General features: G+C 40.2%; 1 protein-coding gene across 6 annotated transcripts in view; it reads left to right on the forward strand.

Annotated features, from left to right (window-relative positions):
• The window catches only part of LOC126248069 (guanine nucleotide-releasing factor 2), a 463,467-nt gene that overhangs the window by 333,969 nt on the left and 108,750 nt on the right, over nucleotides 1–20,748 (forward strand). For all 6 annotated transcript variants that reach the window (XM_049948716.1, XM_049948717.1, XM_049948714.1 and 3 more), the window contains one exon: nucleotides 299–587. In XM_049948716.1, coding sequence (XP_049804673.1) covers nucleotides 299–587 — 289 coding nt within the window. The remainder of the gene's footprint in view (nucleotides 1–298; nucleotides 588–20,748) is intronic.

The following is a 20,748-nucleotide window of genomic DNA, read 5'->3' on the forward strand; positions in this document are numbered from 1 at the left end:
TTTTCACTTTTGTGGAATGTAGAAACACTATGTGCTTCACTGTCAAATCATACAAAATACGTATGTAATGACAACAATCAAAGAAATAAGTGTATAAACATGACACGAGAGAGACCCATGCACCTTCAAATCTCTCTTCATTTATGGAGCTATTGGTTACTGTAATTAAGAGTTTTCACAGGCAGATGAAGTTATGAGGATTTACATTACATATCTTCGATGTATGGTACAATCATTTCAGATTTCGATTTCTGTGTTGTGATGAATTCAAAGAGTAATTTTAAGTTTCTAACTACAGGTACACCAGTCAAGCACAAAAACAGAAACAAGCTTCTCAAACACAAGTGTAGTATCAGGTGAAGGAAGTAGTCCTTCCCCACCAGCACTGCCACAGAAGACCCGTCAGTCGACACGGAGGCGTGATCGGCAGCTGTCACAGTATGATAATGTGCCAGGGGGAGGGGAAACTGTCAGCACAGAAGTAGAACGACCTGCTGTGGCAGGCTGCCCTGTCCATGCTGCACAGCAGTCCAGCTGCTGTAGTCCAGATGGGAAACCTCCACCTCTGCCATTAAAGAAGAGACACAGTAAGTACATAGTAGTTGGTGATGTGGTTACAGCTAGTATGTGTTTAATCTGAGCACATGTTGTGTTTTATCTAGCTACTCATAATGCTTCTGTGTGCCATCGGACAAAATTGTTGTTAGTAATTTTGGGGTTAATGTAGTAGTAACATATGAAAACTGTCGGCCGAAGAAATTTTACCAACTTTCCTTCAGAGCCATTCAGTTTCACATTTTTCATTATGTTTCATTGCTATAATATTCTCATAAAATGCCTAAAGATATGGTAATTGATAATCATATTTCTTGTACTGTGCAAACCGTACAAATAATCACCAGTAGACAATAAAGAGCGTTTGTGAATTCTCTGTCCTGTGTGTTCTTTTAATGGTACTTGTTTCATACAAATGTAGTAGCTGGTATTACGGTAGTTATAACTATTTACCCCCTTTTTTTTATCTTGGCAACGCCCTCAGTTTTCCTCAGGGCAGTGAACTAAATTAAATATGTTTGTTTCTCAGTGTTCCAATCAGTGGCATACTCTGGTAAGTTTCGTGCGGGTATGTGCTTTTAGATATTGTCATATTTTCATTTGTGATTGATTGTATCACCATCCTGTTATGTTTATGTTGAAGTTTAGTTATTCTTAAGTTACACATTAAAGAGCAACTGTCATTTATTTTGTATGGATAGCACGTAGAAATATTATCAGTGTTCATTACTTCGTACATGTGTTTTGTTTCTGTATATGTGGTGGTGTGTTTATAGTTAAGGGAATAAGAGTTTTCTGAAAAGTAAGATAATATTTATCTTCTTAATGCTGTTCAGCTGAAACAGTGCCAAACATCAGTCATGTTTTCGTGTCATGTCTCTCTTGTGTTCTCTGGTATTAAAGTAATAATTTGATTTTTGGGTAGTGCAAACAGCAATTACACTAGACTTCAGCTGTAAAAATGTAGTCTAATAAACATACAGTACTGAATTTTTGTTCTATTATTTGTGTAAAGAACATACCTTTGTATAGTTTTCTCCTGAGACCATATTCATGTTGGATTTTCTGTGTTTGACGCATTAGGAGAGGAATACACAAATTTATGTTTTGTATAATATAGATGCTTTACAGTGATTATATTTTGTACCAAGGAATCATATATGGAGTATTCTTAATCAAATGTCCCTCCACTTTGTCATCTCTGCTTCATTACTGCCCCCACTGAGAAGATGCCATTTTGTTCCACTTGCATTTTTATCTATCTTTTTCTCTGAAGTTGAATTTCTTGACACTAAACCTAGAGGAAAATGTATCAGAGTCCATTTACAATTTTGAAAAAGATGGACTCTTTTTGCTATTAGGTTCCCTTTTCTAATACAATAAGGCACATCACTTTTTTGCGGAATGACAAAATAATAACCTTGCCTGCTGGTATATGTCTTGTTACATTGTTAGTGAAAAATTCTCCATAAACAGCTCCAGTAAAGAGACTGGGGCAATGGCTGTGTGTCTGTGAATATTAATTTTTCTTCATTGTTGACTAAATATGTTAACTTACTTTTCAGAAAAACTTCATTAACACAGAGGTTGTAACATCCACTGTGAACTGGTGGTTATCAGGAAATTTTTTGTGTTGTTAATTTGTTTGAATGTAGTGTTTTTAACATTCTTTCAGAGAAACAAATTTTTGTTGTTATCGTTTAAATTGAGTTGTTTTTCCACTTGTACCTCCAGGCTTTTCACAAGTAGTGCTTTTGGCTGCAATTTTAAGTTATTGTTTGTCATACTCTGTCACTGTAAATGTACATACTTACCACTCGGTAAGAGTATTCACCAATAGCTTTTTGGTTTTTTAATAAGAGCTTCTTTGCATGAAATAATTTATATTCTGAAAAATAGAAAATGAGATAAATTACAAAACATTTTAATCTAACTATGAATATGGACTAGCAAGTTTAGATTGATTAGTGGAAATACATTGTTCAACTGCACTTGCTATGCGTCTGTCTGTGGACTCTGGATCAATAGCTATCTTGTACTAGTGAAATAGTTTATAGTGATGAGAGAGAGGAGAGCTATAAATGTGAAGAGACTAGTTCTGTAATATGCTGCTCAGTTGTTCAGTAACATAATTTTATGTTGGTGGTGGTTACTATTAATCTACAGTTTATGCCGTGCAGCTGCTAAAATACCATTCTAATGAATATACACTCATGAGTAATTGAATTAGTTGTGTTGAGGTGAGAGGGCTCCTATTACTGCAACGAAAGAAATAGTTGCACCTGTCACATGATATTTACGTCATTAGATTGTGTGCTGACCGCTGTGCAGGATGGTCAGTGTGGGAAATCCACACACTTGATTGTTACCATGTTGTTGGCACCTGACACAGTAGACTCGCCATATGCGAGTTCAAGTAAGCAGTGGAATTTTCTCATGCCGCTGTGTCTAGGATGCATTGTGAGAATCCAGGATGACGACAACGATGATAACTGATACCTCCTGGACCCACCACATTGCTGTCCTGTATAGAAGCCAGTGCCTGCCCCATATGAGCTTCTCTGTTCTACATCTACATCCACATGGATATTCCGAAAATCACATTTAAGTGCCGGGCAGAGGTTTCATCGTACCACCTTCACAGTTCTCTATTATTCCAATCTCCCAGAGCGCGCGGAAAGAACGAACACCTATATATTTCCATACGAGCTCTGATTTCCCTTATTTTATTGTGGTGATCATTTTTCATTATGAAGGTCGGTGTGAACGAAATATTTTCGCATTCGGAGGAGAAAGTTGGTGATTAGAATTTCGTGAGAAGATTCCATCACAACGAAAAATGCCTTTGTTTTAATGATGTCCAGCCCAAATTTTGTATCATTTCAGTGACACTCTCTCCCATATTTTGCGATAATACAAAACATGCTGCTGTTCTTTGAACTTTTTTGATGTACTCCGTCAATCGTATCTGGTAAGGATCTCATGCTGCGCAACAGTTTTCTAAAAGAGGATGTACAAACATAGTGTAGGCAATCTCCTTAGTAAATCTGTTACATTTTCTAAGTATCCTGCCAATAAAACAGTCTTTGGTTAGCCTTCCCCACAACATTTTCTTTGTGTTCCTTCCAATTTAAGTTGTTCATAATTGTAATTCCTAGGTATTTAGTTGAATTTACAGCCTTGAGATTTGACTGATTTATCGTGTAACTGACATTTAACAGATTCCTTTTAGCATTCATATGGATGACATCACACTTTTCGTTATTTAGGATCAACTGCCAAAATATTCGCACCATTCAGACATCTTTTCTAAATCATTTTGCAATTTGTTTTGATCTCCTGATGACTATTGGTCAATAAATGACAGCTTCATCTGCAAACAACCTAAGATGGCTGCTCAGATTGTCTCCCAAATGATTTATATAGATAAGGAACAGCAAAGGGCCTACAACATTACCTTGGGGAATGCCTGAAATCACTTCTGTTTTACTCGATGACTTTCCATCAGTTACTACGAACTGTGACCTCTCTGACAGGAAATCACAAATCCAGTCACATAACTGAGACGATATTCCATAAGCACGCAATTTCACTTCAAGCCGCTTGTGTGGTACAGTGTCAAAAGCATGATTTATGGTACAAAGATTAGTATGGCCACAGAAACGTTGACACTGAGTGCTCATAGCCTGGAGAAACCGCATTTGGATTGATGAATCACAGTACGTGTTAGTATTGCCAAGGGCAAAGTATATGTAAATCATAAACAATATAAGGTAATGCATCTTACTCGCCAGGAGGCCACAGTTCATGCAATTTGTGGACATAAATTCACTGAAAAAAAAAAGTTAGTCACCCCTAGGAAAATAGTTACAAACATCATTTACTATCGTATAATTCTGCCCCTGGTCTTGATAACTGTCTGGGTTCAGTTAGGAAATGAGTCCACAAGGTTGTGCAGATATATCACATCCAGGTTAAACTATTTGCTGAGAATTTGATCTCTTAAATCCATCAAATTGCAAGGATCCTGATGTTAGTGTTTTACCCACTATTCCATCATGTCCCCCTGATTTTCTATGGGGTTCAAGTCAGGTGCTTTTGCAGGGCACACATAATGTGATAGTGCGGGTGAGTGCTCAGAAAAACAGTAACATATTCTTATAACCCATTGAATTTTGCTGTCGTCCCTTAATGTACCTGTGTGGGCAGTGGCCTCTTGTGAGATGCCCAAGTCCAAATGTTCATTGTGTATAATTACCGTAGCAGTGTTTTGCTAACAGAGTGAGATGGGTCTTCATTCACTGCCTGCAGCATTTCCTATTGGTTTTGGAAGCCACTTTGACTCACAAGCCATGAAACTCGTCTCCGGTCCCTCCCAGTCAGAATCTTTTTCTGACCACAATTCTGACGTCATGTTTTGTGCCCACATGTGTTACACCACTGCTTGTAGACATGCTGAATAGTCTGCTGTGAAACGCAAACAAATCCATCAACGTCGCACACCATATGGCCATGGGCATAGCAAAACACGATCGCCACTTTTAGCCTCTGTCACATCCTTACATTTAACCATGTTTACATACAATGTCTGCCTGAAACATAAATGTCTTGCTTATTACTACTGCATTATGCTCACATAGAGGGAGTGCATGTGAGGTTGAGCCTGTAACTCAATAACTGTGCCATCTGTAAAAGCTTAATGAGTCATCTGTGCTTGCGTACTGGGGTGACTAATTGTTTTGTCGAGCAAGCTGATTATTGTGAGGGCAAAGTACATGTGAGTTGAAAAATGGCTCTTGAAATATCTGCCATCATCTGCCACTGGCAAACAATGTAGGAGTCTACTGCCCAGTCATGTACATCACCTTGCAGGTGACTTGTACCTTCAGCAAGACAAAGCACCATCCCATCATCCCTGAATTGTGTCAAAATGATTTGTGGGGAGATCCAAAGGACATTAGAGTACTTGTGGAATCTCCTTCCAGATCACCTGATCTCAGCCCCATTGAGCATATAGGGGTGCCATTGAGCATCATCTTTATGCCTTGTACCCAGCCCCACCTGTTCAGCACGAGTTACAGGCAGCAGTTGAGCTTTATGGATCAGGATGGCTCCCCAGCTCTTTCTGTCTCTTGTGGAGTCCGTGTCACAATGCCTTCAACATGAGTAAGAAGGGTGCTACACACTAGTAAGTGGGTGTGTCTAATTCAATTTCTCATGAGTTTACTGTTAATACAGCTAACTGGTCTTTCCTGCAGAAGGTGTGTAATCAGTCACTCTTCTCTCTTCCTCTTAATGTATTTATGTGTCATTGGGTTCTTTTATTTTGTTCTGCAGAATTACTATTCTGACTGATGTTATACTTTACAGCAAATCCGCTCCAATACAATTGTAATGCCTGATAATGCCTGTAAATGTTATTCAGTTTCAATTTAAGTTCTTTCTAATTTCCTTGTTAAACTCTCCAGATTTTTCTGACAAGGATATGTAAACTTTTCTGAATACAGTAAACTTGTTATATTAACAAGTTAGCCACATCTTCATTTCCTTCGATATACAGTGTGGACAGAAATAGTCTGAAAAGTTTTAATGGCATTGCATGGTACGTTGCACTGAGAAATAATTTTAAGAGAGAAATTCGATATGCTGTGCCGTTTCCTATTTAATTAGCATTGAAATTAGCAAATCAGGCCATTGCTTGCACAAATTCAAGTGGCACACCAGATACACTGTCACTAAATGTGTTCTTTGTTTTGTTTCTTAAAACTGAACAACAGAGCAAGTCGGAGATTGGACATGGGATGGTAGTAAGGATTGAAGACAAGCCAAAGGCTGAGCAGTTTCTTGCACTGTCATTTACTCTGTGAGAACAACTGGTATCAATTGTATCTGGCAGGCCACTTGGATTTGCATGCACAATGCCTTGATTGGCTAACTTCAATACTAATTAACTCTGAAACAGTGCAATGTATCAAATTTTTTCCTTAACAATTATTTCTCAGCATACCCTACTCTGCAATGCTTTTACAAGCTTTCTGACTGTTTCTAATCACCTTGTCTATAGAAAATGATTTGAATTCCCATCCAGACTGACTGGCTTGTCTGTCATTACTTTGTCTCAATGTTTAAATAAGTTCAGAAAGAAAATTGGCCCATACAAATTATTGATTCTGTTGTTCTTTCTGTGAATGTGTATTTACTAAATAATGTATTTGACAGGTCCTGCATCTGCTGTTCCTTTTTGCAACATCATATTACAATTCAAAGTGGACACTCCAGGTGCTTCAAACTCTACTGAGAGAAAAATACAGGGGTTGGACAAACATGTGGAAACACCAAAACCACAATAATTACCATGCCTAACATTATGTAGAAAAACTGTTGGCTTTCAGCCATCTCAGAATGGATAAATAAAGGTCCTGTAAAGTTTTCCTGTGAAATACTTGCAAGTTCAGGTGGAAATTATGGGGGTGGATAGCAGTCACGCATCCCTCTTTCCTATACAGACTATGAAGGCACAGTAATGTTGAGATCTGGTGACCGTTGTGGCTAGGGGAGATGTGACACTTCATTCTTATGCTTACAGAATGAGTCCTGGATGATCTGAACTGCATGAACAGGGTCATCTTGGAACACAGCATCACCACTGGGGAACAAACATGTACCATGGGATGGACTTGATCGACAAAATGGTCATGTAATCCTTGACAGTAATGCGACCTTGCAGAGTAACCGTGTGGCCAATGAGATAGCATGATATGGCAGCCCAAATCATCACTGAACTTCCACCCTGTTTCATTCTTGGTGTGTAAACTTGGCCAGAAGTTGAAAACAGTGTGAAAGAAGAACCATCTGACCAAGTGCCATTCTTCCATTGCCTCATAGTCCATATTTTACAGCTTCAGCACCATGTTTTCTTGTTATGGACATTTGCATCTCTGATGAGTGGTTTTGGAATTCCAGCTGGCCTTGCAGTTCCCTACATATGGACCTCCCTTCATGTTATTTTGGTGCTGCCAGAGTTCATGAGGGTGACATACAGTTCTGCAGTGAGTTTCGCAGCTGACGTCCTCTTATTTTTCATTACAAGCCTCTTGAATGACAGTCCATCATGATCACTCAGCAGAAACATTTGTCCCCATTGTGACTTAGTGGCAGATGTTTTTCTGCTTTCCGTGTATGAGGTATAGATCTTTGGTATGGTGCCTCTTGAAACACCAAACACTTCAGCTTCTGTGGTAAAAGAAGCACCCACCATATGACCACCAATAATTTGCCCATGTTTTAATTCACTTAGCTCTGACATAATGTACTCACAACTACACAGAACATGTTTCTGGCCACAACTAACACTTGCAGTGTATTGAGAACATTGCACAGGTGCCATTCATGGTCAGATACAGCAGCACAATGTTCAGGTCTGGCTAGCATCTACATTTATGTTCAAGTATACATTTCTCGCATGTTTCTATATTTTGTCCAGCCCTTGTACATGGTTTGCAAGGGTGCTGATGTATCTCGGTAGATGACATCACCTGCATAATGAGGAATATTTGAAATAAAATTGCAACATCCGTTGCTGTGTACACTGTAGAAAAAGAATGAACAATAATAAGATAGAATATCAAGAAATTCTTCGAAGGATGTTGGAAGGTATCTAGACAGCGGCGTTAGTGAAAGAAGAGTGCACAATTGAATAAGTCCATTTAAAAATAGATATACACCAGTCACTGATAAGCCTTTCTCTAATTGTCCCAGCTCAACCGTTTCTGATGAGAATGTCCAGATTCATGAGAAACAGTGTATTTATTTGTAAATTTTGGCCTGTGACCTGATGCCATTCTCGGATCCGTTTATATCATTGTTAAGGAGGTGCATAGTGGGTGCTTAAAATGCCCAGTGTGAAATAAAAGCTGATGCAAATGCAGTCTGCCACATCCTTTACCGAGTGAGGTGGCGCAGTGGCTAGCACACCTGACTCGCTTTCGAGAGGGCAACAGTCCAATCCCGCGTCCGGCCATCTTGATTTAGGTTTTCCGTGATTTCCCTAAATTGCTGTAGGCAAATGCCGGGATGGTTCATTTGAAAGGGCACGGCCGACTTCCTTCCCCGTCCTTCCCTAATCCGATGAGACCAATGACCTCGCTGTCTGGTCTTCTCCCCGAAACAACCCCAACCCCACATCCTTTAAAAGTGTGTTGTTGTTGTTGTGGTCTTCAGTCCTGAGACTGGTGTGATGCAGCTCTCCATGCTACTCTATCCTGTGCAAGATTCTTCATCTCCCGGTACCTATTGCAACCTACATCCTTCTGAATCTGCTTAGTGTATTCATCTCTTGGTCTCCCTCTACGATTTTTACCCTCCACGCTGCCCTCCAATGCTAAATTTGTGATCCCTTGATGCCTCAAAACATGTCCTACCAACCGATCCCTTCTTCTAGTTAAGTTGTGCCACAAACTTCTCTTCTCCCCAATCCTATTCAATACCTCCTCATTAGTTACGTGATCTACCCACCTTATCTTCAGCATTCTTCTGTAGCACCACATTTCGAAAGCTTCTATTCTATTCTTGTCCAAACTGGTTATCGTCCATGTTTCACTTCCATACATGGCTACACTCCATACAAATACTTTCAGAAACGACTTCCTGACACTTAAATCTATACTAGATGTTAACAAATTTCTCTTCTTCAGAAACGATTTACTTGCCATTGCCAGTCTACATTTTATATCCTCTCTACTTCGACCATCATCAGTTATTTTACTCCCTAAATAGCAAAACTCCTTTACTACTTTAAGTGTCTCATTTCCTAATCTAATCCCCTCAGCATCACCCGATTTAATTTGACTACATTCCATTATCCTCGTTTTGCTTTTGTTGATGTTCATCTTATATCCTCCTTTCAAGACACTGTCCATTCCGTTCAACTGCTCTTCCAAGTCCTTTGCTGTCTCTGACAGAATTACAATGTCATCGGCGAAGCTCAAAGTTTTTACATCTTCTCCATGAATTTTAATACCTACTCCGAATTTTTCTTTTGTTTCCTTTACTGCTTGCTCAATATACAGATTGAATAACATCGGGGACAGGCTACAACCCTGTCTCACTCCTTTCCCAACCACTACTTCCCTTTCATGCCCCTCAACTCTTATAACTGCCATCTGGTTTCTATACAAATTGTAAATAGCCTTTCGCTCCTTGTATTTTACCCCTGCCACCTTCAGAATTTGAAAGAGAGTATTCCAGTTAACGTTGTCAAAAGCTTTCCCTAAGTCTACAAATGCTAGAAACGTAGGTTTGTCTTTTCTTAATCTTTCTTCTAAGATAAGTCGTAAGGTTAGTATTGCCTCACGTGTTCCAACATTTCTACGGAATCCAAACTGATCTTCCCCGAGGTCCGCTTCTACCAGAAGAATTCGCGTTAGTGTTTTGTAGCCGTGACTTATTAAACTGGTAGTTCAGTAATTTTCACATCTGTCAACACCTGCTTTCTTTGGGATTGGAATTATAGTCTTCTTGAAGTCTGAGGGTATTTCGCCTGTCTCATACATCTTGCTCACCAGATGGTAGAGTTTTGTCATGACTGGCTCTCCCAAGGCCATCAGTAGTTCTAATGGAATGTTGTCTAGTCCTGGGGCCTTGTTTCGACTCAGGTCTTTCAGTGCTCTGTCAAACTCTTCACGCAGTATCATATCTCCCATTTCATCTTCATCTACATCCTCTTCCATTTCCATAATATTGTCCTCAAGTACATCGTCCTTGTATAAACCCTCTATATACTCCTTCCACCTTCCTGCCTTCCCTTCTTTGCTTAGAACTGGGTTGCCATCTGAGCTCTTGATATTCATACAAGTGGTTCTCTTCTCTCCAAAGGTCTCTTTAATTTTCCTGTAGGCAGTATCTATCTTACCCCTAGTGAGACAAGCCTCTACATCCTTACATTTGTCCTCTAGCCATCCCTGCTTAGCCATTTTGCACTTCCTGTCGATCTCATTTTTGAGACGTTTGTGTTCCTTTTTGCCTGCTTCATTTACTGCATTTTTATATTTTCTCCTTTCATCAATTAAATTCAATATCTCTTCTATTAGCCCTCGTCTTTTTACCTACTTGATCCTCTGCTACCTTCACTATTTCATCTCTCAAAGTTACCCATTCTTCTTCTACTGTATTTCTTTCTCCCATTCTTGTCAATCGTTCCCTAATGCTCTCCCTGAAGCTCTCTACAACCTCTGGTTCTTTCAGTTTATCTAGGTCCCATCTCCTCAAGTTCCCACCTTTTTGCAGTTTCTTCAGTTTCAATCTACACTTCATAACCAATAGATTGTGGTCAGACTCCACATCTGCCCCTGGAAATGTCTTACAATTTAAAACCTGGTTCCTAAATCTCTGTCTTACCATTATATAATCTATCTGATACCTTTTAGTATCTCCAGGATTCTTCCAGGTATACAACCTTCTTTTATGATTCTTGAACCAAGTGTTAGCTATGATTAAGTTATGCTCTGTGCAAAATTCTACAAGGCGGCTTCCTCTTTCATTTCTTCCCCCCAATCCATATTCACCTACTACGTTTCCTTCTCTCCCTTTTCCTACTGACGAATTCCAGTCACCCATGACTATTAAATTTTCATCTCCCTTCACTACCTGAATAATTTATTTTATCTCTTCATACATTTCATCAATTTCTTTATCATCTGCAGAGCTAGTTGGCATATAAACTTGTACTACTGTAGTAGGCATGGGCTTTGTGTCTATCTTGGCCACAATTATGTGTTCACTATGCTGTTTGTAGTAGCTAACCCGCACTCCTATTTTTTTTATTCATTATTAAACCTACTCCTGCATTACCCCTATTTGATTTTGTATTTATAACCCTGTAATCACCTGACCAAAAGTCTTGTTCCTCCTGCCACCGAACTTCACCAATTCCCAGTATATCTAACTTTAACCTATCCATTTCCCTTTTTAAATTTTCTAACCTACCTGCCCGATTAAGGGATCTGACATTCCACGCTCCGATCCGTAGAATGCCAGTTTTCTTTCTCCTGATAATGACGTCCTCTTGAGTAGTCCCCACCCGGAGATCCGAATGGGGGACTATTTTACCGCCGGAATATTTTACCCAAGAGGACGCCATCATCATTTAATCATACAGTAAAGCTGCATGTCCTCGGGAAAAATTACGGCTGTAGTTTCCCCTTGCTTTCCGCCGTTCGCAGTACCAGCACAGCAAGGCCGTTTTGGTTAATGTTACAAGGTCAGACCAGTCAATTATCCAGACTGTTGCCCCTGCAACTACTGAAAAGGCTGCTGCCCCTCTTCAGGAACCACATGTATGTCTGGCCTCTCAACAGATACCCCTCCGTTGTGGTTGCACCTACGGTACGGCCATCTGTATCGCCGAGGCACGCAAGCCTCCGCACCAACGGCAAGGTCCATGGTTCATGGGGGAAGAAAGTGTGTTGTAACACTGAAATAGACAGCTACCTGGTACACATGATCGCAAGAGACAAAAGGTGACTGCATTATTAATTGCTAGAATGCATAAAGCGGATTTCAGGATGGCAGCACATGCTTCATCCAGCTGAGAAAAAGCTCATCCCTCTCCTCTGCTGGTCAGATCCTCTCTTCTGAGATGAGTGGACTGATTTTGTAGCACTACAGGGTGTTCGGTAAGTTACTCCCAATTTTTGAATTACTGTCACTTTATTATCAGTTATGTGACAACAGCTAAATACTGTCATTACAAACAAAAGGCCTCAAGTTGTCCCCCCCCCCCCTCCAATTCTGAGCCCCACATTAGTGACACATCTGTTTAATCAGTCCGATAAGCTAGTAACTCTTCATCTAACATGTTGTGTGGAACATTTGTGAGCCATATATTAGTGTTGCTTGCAGTTTATTCAAAGTCTTCTGTTTTTTCAGAATAAATCGTGCACTTTGCAGTGGAATGTGTGCTGTTTTGAAACTTCCTGGCAGATTAAAACTTTGTGTCTGACTGGGACTCAAACCCAGAACCTTGCCTTTTGCAGATAATGGCCTTATCAGTTGAGGTGTTCATGCAATTCATGACCTGCCTTCACAGCTTCAGACAATGTTTGGCACATACTTCTAATCTTCCAGATAGTTTCTTTGGTTTTTGTCAGAGTACTTCTTCCATTGTTCATCCACAATGAAAACAACTGATCTGCGAGCCAATCATTTGTGTGGGCTGAAGTGTCTGGACTAGACCTTGATAAGCAAGAACTGGCTGCCAGTAGACAAGGAACAAGAAAACATCTATTGTAAACAGCATAAAATATCACAATGCTCTGTGGGTTGCAAGTAATTAAGTCACCATAAAAAGACACAACACTTGTTAGCACAATAAACTGTCCATTGCCTGCTTGTGAGTGATCTGTGAAAGGTTTATATTAGTTGTGTGTGACAAACCAAGTTCACTGAACATAACACAGGCAAAAATCTGTGTCAGGAAGAGGACCACTTTTTTTAATCACTGTCCTGTAGCACTAATATGGTAAGAAGCTGGTGAATTCCAAAGTCCTAGCACCAGAGCTCTGTTAGACTAAAGTCAAAGAGTTGCTTCATGATGGAAGGCTTTCAGCTTGAGGTTAGCTCCTAAGCTGGCAGTCTCCAGATTGGAGTGTTGGTATTGACCACCAGGTGCTGCCCATAGGACCTCTTTAATATGGTGCCTGTAGAAGTGTAAGTAGTGGTATATTTGTGAACATGTGAGAGGCAAAGCAAATAGGTCTGTCCTGGCTGTAACTCCCGGTGTGGCTGCCATCTGTCAGAGAAGTAAGCGCCTCCAGTCACAGTAGCGGAGTCTATAGTTGCCCTTGACAACATGCCGTTGATGCTGTTGTCGTCCGGAACAATTATTATTTTGATTCGTGCTGCCATGATCCCTATTATGATTCATGCTGCCATAGTCCCTATGAGCTCATTTTCCAGCTACCTGTGGTGCTGTCTTGTCTTGCTGGTGAGCTATGTGACCCAACATAGCATCCCCCGCCCCCTCCTCCTCTGGAGGAGAGACAGTTGATTATCTTATTGCCACAGAGGCAAGAGTCGCTGTTGTCATCACAAAAGGAAACGGTGATCTGGAGCCTTCAGTGTCATGGATATGGGAACGGGGATAGTGGCAGCAGACCGTGACATTTTGTTGGGCAAGCTGGTGCCAGATTGGCCAGTGGGTGTCTGTTTCAGGGGCGGTTGATGCAGCAGCTGAAGGAGCTCGCATTGGGACGCAGGAGAAGTTGCTAAGTCAATGCACATTGAGCCTTGTGTGGGCATCGTTGATCTAGGGGTTTTGCAGGATTTTGACTGGTCTGGCAGCTTTACCTTGACCGTAGCTCTGCTGAGGAAGTGGGTGATGTTTTCTGGAACCCATCAGTACTTATCCTGTAGAACGTCGTCACCCACGTGTCATCGTGGATCATATAGTGCTGACAATGAGGCCTTTGGGAAAGGGGTCTCTGAAGTGAAGGCTTCATAATCGATAAATAGGAGCACTGTGGTCAGCCATGCAATCTCTCTTCTGGTCTCACCCCATCCTGTGGACTAGACAGTAGGATACCAGAAAAAATGTAAGCACATTGTCAGTACTGTGGTTCTGTTGCAATATCACCATCTGTGTCTTGAAAGTCCTGATGAATTGTTTTGTCCAGCCATTTGATGCTGAATGAAACTGGGCTGCATGAACCGGTTGGATATCATTCTCTTCACAAAACTGGCAGAATTCCATAGATGTAAATTGAGGTTCATGTCAGTCATCATGGTTTCAGATAGGCCTTCAATGAGGAAGATGTAAGACAGCGTTTGGGCAGTCTTGGCATTTGTTATGGGTGCATTTGCAAAACATAAGAAAATGTCTTCACAGCATCCACCAGTATGAGCCGAGATGAACCCAGAAATGGTCTGCAAAGTCAAGATGAGGTCTGGACTACTGTGTCATTGCCAGAGGCAAAGGGAAATGTTTGCACACTGGGGCTGCTTGATTGCACTGGCATAGCTGACAGGTCACAAGCATGTATCAATGCCTTTCCATAATACGTGCTTGTGAGCCATCCATTTGGTTATTATTGTTCCCCAGTGACCTTGTTATAGCAAGTTTAACACACAGTGTTACGAAACATTAGGGATGATAAATCTAGTTTTTCCATTTTCACTGTCGAGGAGGAGTACCCCATTTAACATGGAGAGTTTGTGACAATGATGCCAGTAAATGTGCACTTCTTCATGTTACAGGAGATTTTTATCAGTCAGCCACCCATGTTGCACAAACTTCATGATGTTTTGCAATTGTCTTTGCATTGATTGGAAATCACGCGATGACAGTATCCGACTCGAGGTCTGTGTGAAAACATACTTCTGGTGCTACATCGAATTATGGATCTAGCCCCACTGGGACGCTATGAAGTGTGTTGGCATTCACATGCTGCATCATTGAATGATGTGGAATATTATAAGTGTATACAGATAATAACAAGACCAAACATTGCAGTCATCTCACTGTTTCAGCAGTGACTAGGCTGAAGGCTTCTCATTGGCACTTGAAAATGGAGGAAAGATGAGGTATGGGAGAACTGACCTATCCCTCTCAGCTGCTAGTTTCGCTGCTACCCAGTACAAAGTGATTCGATATATATTGCAACACCATCCTACAAAACAAGTAATTCACATAGCATATGATGATATTTAGAAGTTTGGGAGGGCTTTTTTTTTCCTTCCTTTGCGTGATCATCCTTGTTGTTTAGCATTCTTCTCTACTTCTGCTGGCCCCCCTCCTCTCTCTCTCTCTCTCTCTCTCTCTCTCTCTCTCTCTCTCTCTCTCTCCTGTGTGTGTGTGTGTGTGTGTGTGTGTGTGTGTGTGTGTGTGTGTGTGACCTCAACAAAGTTCTACGTGGTATGGGTGTTGGTTTTGTCATCATAAGCTTTACAGTCACTCTACCCATTCCCCTACAAACAGAGCACTAGTCATTCATTTATTCATGCATCATGTTCCATAAGTCCCATTATGAACAAGAGCCTTCAGGGATGGGGAAAGAGTCAAACTATTTATAACAGGCAAAAGCAGCCACAGCAGGCTACTTCTGTAAATTACACTAACAACAAATTATGAGTAGTGCTAATCTGTTGGCACTGATAATTCTGAGAAGAGCTTCTGTATAGAATTTTATATGAAAAATGCAAGTACTTGAAAAAAGTCATGACCATCCTCTTTACAATATTCAGTCACTGGTTATACGTAAAAAGAAAAAAAAAAAATCATTTGTCTAACTTTATTTGGGGCACTGTTAGATTTTTCTATACTGTCAAAATAAAATCTTTTTAATATGAACATTGTAATTACACATTATATATATTCCTGAGTTCAAATACTGGGATAAATTATATGAGGAGTGACGAATCCGGTAGTGTTTTTACTTTGTCTTTGAATATCATTTTTTCTGCGTGATGTCTAGTCTACTTTATAGACTGTTACGTTGAAAATAAAATTTTGTTCTAAATCCTAGATAGCAATGTATAGTATGTATTGAAATTATATTTACTTCTAGGACAGTAGTGGGAAACTGCAAACACATTTGGTAGTAAATGTATTGTCTTGTAAGGGTAAAAATCTTTACGTCCCTGAAAAGTGGCCATCATTGAATGAGTTTACTGCCATGTTAGTATAGCCTTGGCTACTGTGCAACTCCAAAAGAGGATTGCCAGATGACACTATATGAATTGTCTCCGTTATCCGAGTAAACTTTCATGCAGGATGCCAAAAGTATTAGCTGAACTACTTGAACATACATATATTATAGTTGTTGCCCCTGTCTCTGTTTAAATTTTTCTACATAGCATTACTATAAAATTGTTAATATTTATTTTCCTTCTCCACTTTTAAATTAAATTACTTGTGGCCAAATGTAAACGTCTTCGTCTTTTGAAAAATCAAGAAAGATTAAGCTGCTGTCAGCTGTTCATAGAGTACATTACATGCAATCACCTTGAATGTTGCCATAGTTTATGAAACAAAAGGTATATTTCTTACCTCATAAATCTAACATTTTCCAGTCATGCTATGCTCCCGTTTTTCTCAAACTTATACAGTAGCATATGGAACAAATTTCATTATAGTAATCATCAGTTATTGTTTTATATTTTGCAATATATTCAGTAAGAAGAATCCTTTTGACTCCCTAAAACAAAGTCCATAGCCCTTCTAACTGAAGAAATCAGCTTTAACTTTTTTGGTGCGCGGCCACTGACCTACATTCCCTTCTTTGATGATTGCTTCTTTTCTAGCAGGAATTGGAGGGCCTATATTGCATCCAAAGTAACAAATTTAATCAGAAAATCCATTTAATAGTTTTCAGAATAGACCAAAAATTACTGAGATATTCATTTTCACATTTGCTTGTGGACAACATTCAATAACTCTGGCATCCATCCTGCACAATGTTTCTCATAGTTAACCCTTCATTTGAAATGTGCCATAATCTTTTTTTCAGATATACCTGTGATGTGCAAGTAAGTACTGGGCCAGCTGCTTGAGGTATTAGCATTATCTTGTATTCAAGGTCTGTTCGTGGCCATGATGGAATCCTTGGACAGACCCCTTGGCATATACTCACGTAATTGTTTGTAGAGTACTCAATCACTCGTATGAAGGCAATGGGTGGGTGTGGCGACACTTCAGATGTAGTAAGAGAAATTTTGCCAATGTAAGTACTCTGGAGGGAGTAGTATGGATTCAGTGGGAATGTGCTGAAACCCACAGGAAGCTGGGCTACCGTGACCAGGGCTTCAGTTCAGTTTCTCGGTAATACCTTCCCATCTTCTCAAAGAAAACCCTCTTGAGTTTATGTGACATTGCATCTTCTGAAGGTTGCATAGTGTGCTTTCATGGGAAGGTTGTTTTCAAGCACTATGCAAGCAAGTACAGCCATTTCCAGAGATTCGAAACAATGTCCTTGAAAATTACATGGGACATATTTGGACTATAAGGTGGTGTGGAACTATCTGGATTGTTATTGTTGTTGTGGTCTTCAGTCCAGAGACTGGTTTGATGCAGCTCTCCATGCTAATCTATCCTGTGCAAGCTTCTTCATCTCCCAGTACCTACTGCAACCTACATCCTTCTGAATCTGTTTAGTGTATTCATCTCTTGGTCTCCCTCTGCGATTTTTACCCTACACACTGCCCTCCAATACTAAATTGGTGATCCCTTGATGCCTCAGAATATGCTGTACCAACCGATCCCTTCTTCTATTCAATACCTCCTCATTAGTTATGTGATGTACCCATCTAATCTTCAGCATTCTTCTGTAACACCACATTTCGAAAGCTTCTATTCTCTTCTTGTCTAAACTATTTATCGTCCACGTTTCACTTCCATACATGGCTACACTCCATACAAATACTTTCAGAAAATACTTCCTGACACTTAAATCTATACTTGATGTTAACAAATTTCTCTTCTCCAGAAACGATTTACTTGCCATTGCCAGTCTACATTTTATATCCTCTCTACTTCGACCATCATCAGTTATTTTGCTTCCCAAATAGCAAAACTCATTTACTACTTTAAGCGTCTCATTTCCTAATCTAATTCCCGCAGCATCACCCGATTAAATTTGACTACATTCCAATATTATCATTTTGATTTTGTTGATGTTCATCTTACATCCTCCTTTCAAGACACGGTCCATTCCGTTCAGCTGCTCTTCCACGTCCTTTGCTGTCTCTGACAGAATTACAATGTCATCAGCGAACCTAAAAGTTTTTGTTTCTTCTCCATGGATTTTAATTCCAACTCCGAATTTTTCTTTTGTTTCCTTTACTGCTTGCTCAATATACGGATTGAATAACGTCGGGGACAGGCTACAACCCTGTCTCACTCCCTTCCCAACCGCTGCTTCCCTTTCATGCCCCTCGACTCTTATAACTGCCATCTGGTTTCTATACAAATTGTAAATAGCCTTTCGCTCCTTGTATTTTACCCCTGCCACCTTCAGAATTTGAAAGAGAGTATTCCAGTCAACATTGTCAAAAGCTTTCTCTAAGTCTACAAATGCTAGAAACGTAGGTTTGCCTTTCCTTAATCTATTTTCTAAGATAAGTCATAGGGTCAGTATTGCTTCACGTGTTCCAACATTTCTGCGGAATCCAAACTGATCTTCCCCGAGGTCGGCTTCTACCAGTTTTTCCATTCGTCTGTAAATAATTCGTGTTAGTATTTTGCAGCCATGGCTTATTAAACTGATAGTTCAGTAATTTTCACAATTGTCAACACCTGTTTTCTTTGGGATTGGAATTATTATATTGTTCTTGAAGTCTGATGGTATTTTGCCTGTCTCATACATCTTGCTCACTAGATGGTATAGTTTTGTTAGGCCTGGCTCTGCCAAGGCTGTCAGTAGTTCTAATGGAATGTTGTCTACTCCTGGGGCCGTGTTTCGACTCAGGCCGTTCAGCATTCTGTCAAACTCTTCATGCAGTATCATATCTCCTATTTCATCTTCATCTACATTCTCTTCCATTTCTATAATATTGTCCTCAAGAACCTCGCCCTTGTATAGACCCCCTATATACTCCTTCCATCTTTCTGCTTTCCCTTCTTTGCTTAGAACTGGGTTTCCATCTGAGCTCTTGATATTCATAAAAGTGGATCTCTTTTCTCCAAAGGTCTCTTTCATTTTCCTGTAGGCAGTGTCTATCTTACCCCTAGTGATAAGTGCCTCTACATCCATACAATTGTCCTCTAGCCATCCCTGCTTAGCCATTTTGCACTTTCTGTCGATCTCATTTTTGAGACGTTTGTGTTCCTTTTTGCCTGCTTCATTTACTGCATTTTTATATTTTCTCCTTTCATCAATTAAATTCAATATCTCTTCTATTAGCCCTCGTCTTTTTACCTACTTGATCCTCTGCTACCTTCACTATTTCATCTCTCAAAGTTACCCATTCTTCTTCTACTGTATTTCTTTCTCCCATTCTTGTCAATCGTTCCCTAATGCTCTCCCTGAAGCTCTCTACAACCTCTGGTTCTTTCAGTTTATCTAGGTCCCATCTCCTCAAGTTCCCACCTTTTTGCAGTTTCTTCAGTTTCAATCTGCAGTTCATAACCAATAGATTGTGGTCAGACTCCACATCTGCCCCTGGAAATGTCTTACAATTTAAAATCTGGTTCCTGAATCTCTGTCTTGCCATTATATAATCTATCTGATACCTTCTAGTATCTCCAGGGTTCCTCCATGTATACAACCTTCTTTCATGATTCTTGAACCAAGTGTTAGCTATGATTAAGTTATGCTCTGAGCAAAATTAAAATTCTACCAGGCGGCTTCCTCTTTCATTTCTTCCCCCCAATCCATATTCACGTACTACATTTCCTTCTCTCCCTTTTCCTACTATCAAATTCCAGTCACCCATGACTATTAAATTTTCGCCTCCCTTCACTATCTGAATAATATCTTTTATCTCGTCATACATTTCATCAATATCTTCGTCATCTGCGGAGCTAGTTGGCGTATAAACTTGTACTACTGTGGTAGGCGTTGGCTTCGTATCTGTCTTGGCCACCATAATGCATTCACTATGCTGCTTGTAGTAGCTTACCTGCATTCCTATTTTTTTTATTCATTATTAAAGCTACTCCTGCGTATCCCCTATTTGATTTTGTATTTATAACCCTGTATTCACCTGACCAGAAGTCTTGTTCCTCCTGCCACCAAACTTCACTAATTCCCACTGTATCTGACTTTAACCTATCCATTTCGCTTTTTAAATTTTTTTACCTACCTGCCCGATTAAGGGATCTGACATTACACTCTCCGATCCGTAGAACGCCAGTTTTCTTTCTCCTGACAACAATATCCTCCTGAGTAGTCCCCGCCCGGAGATCTGAATGGGGGACTATTTTACCTCCGGAATATTTTACCCAAGAGGACGCCATCATCATTTAACCATACAGTACAGACGAATTATGGCTGTAGTTTCCCCTTGCTTTCAGCCGTTCGCAGTACCAGCACAGCAAGGCCGTTTTGGTTAGTGTTACAAGGCCAGATCAGTCAATCATCCAGACTGTTGCCCTTGCAACTACTGAAAAGGCTGCTGCCCCTGCAACTACTGAAAAGGCTGCTGCCGCTCTTCAGGAACCACACGTTTGTCTGGTTTCTCAACAGATACCCCTGCGTTGTG

This window comes from Schistocerca nitens, chromosome 3 (genome assembly GCF_023898315.1).
Source record: "Schistocerca nitens isolate TAMUIC-IGC-003100 chromosome 3, iqSchNite1.1, whole genome shotgun sequence".
NCBI lineage: Eukaryota > Metazoa > Arthropoda > Insecta > Orthoptera > Acrididae > Schistocerca > Schistocerca nitens.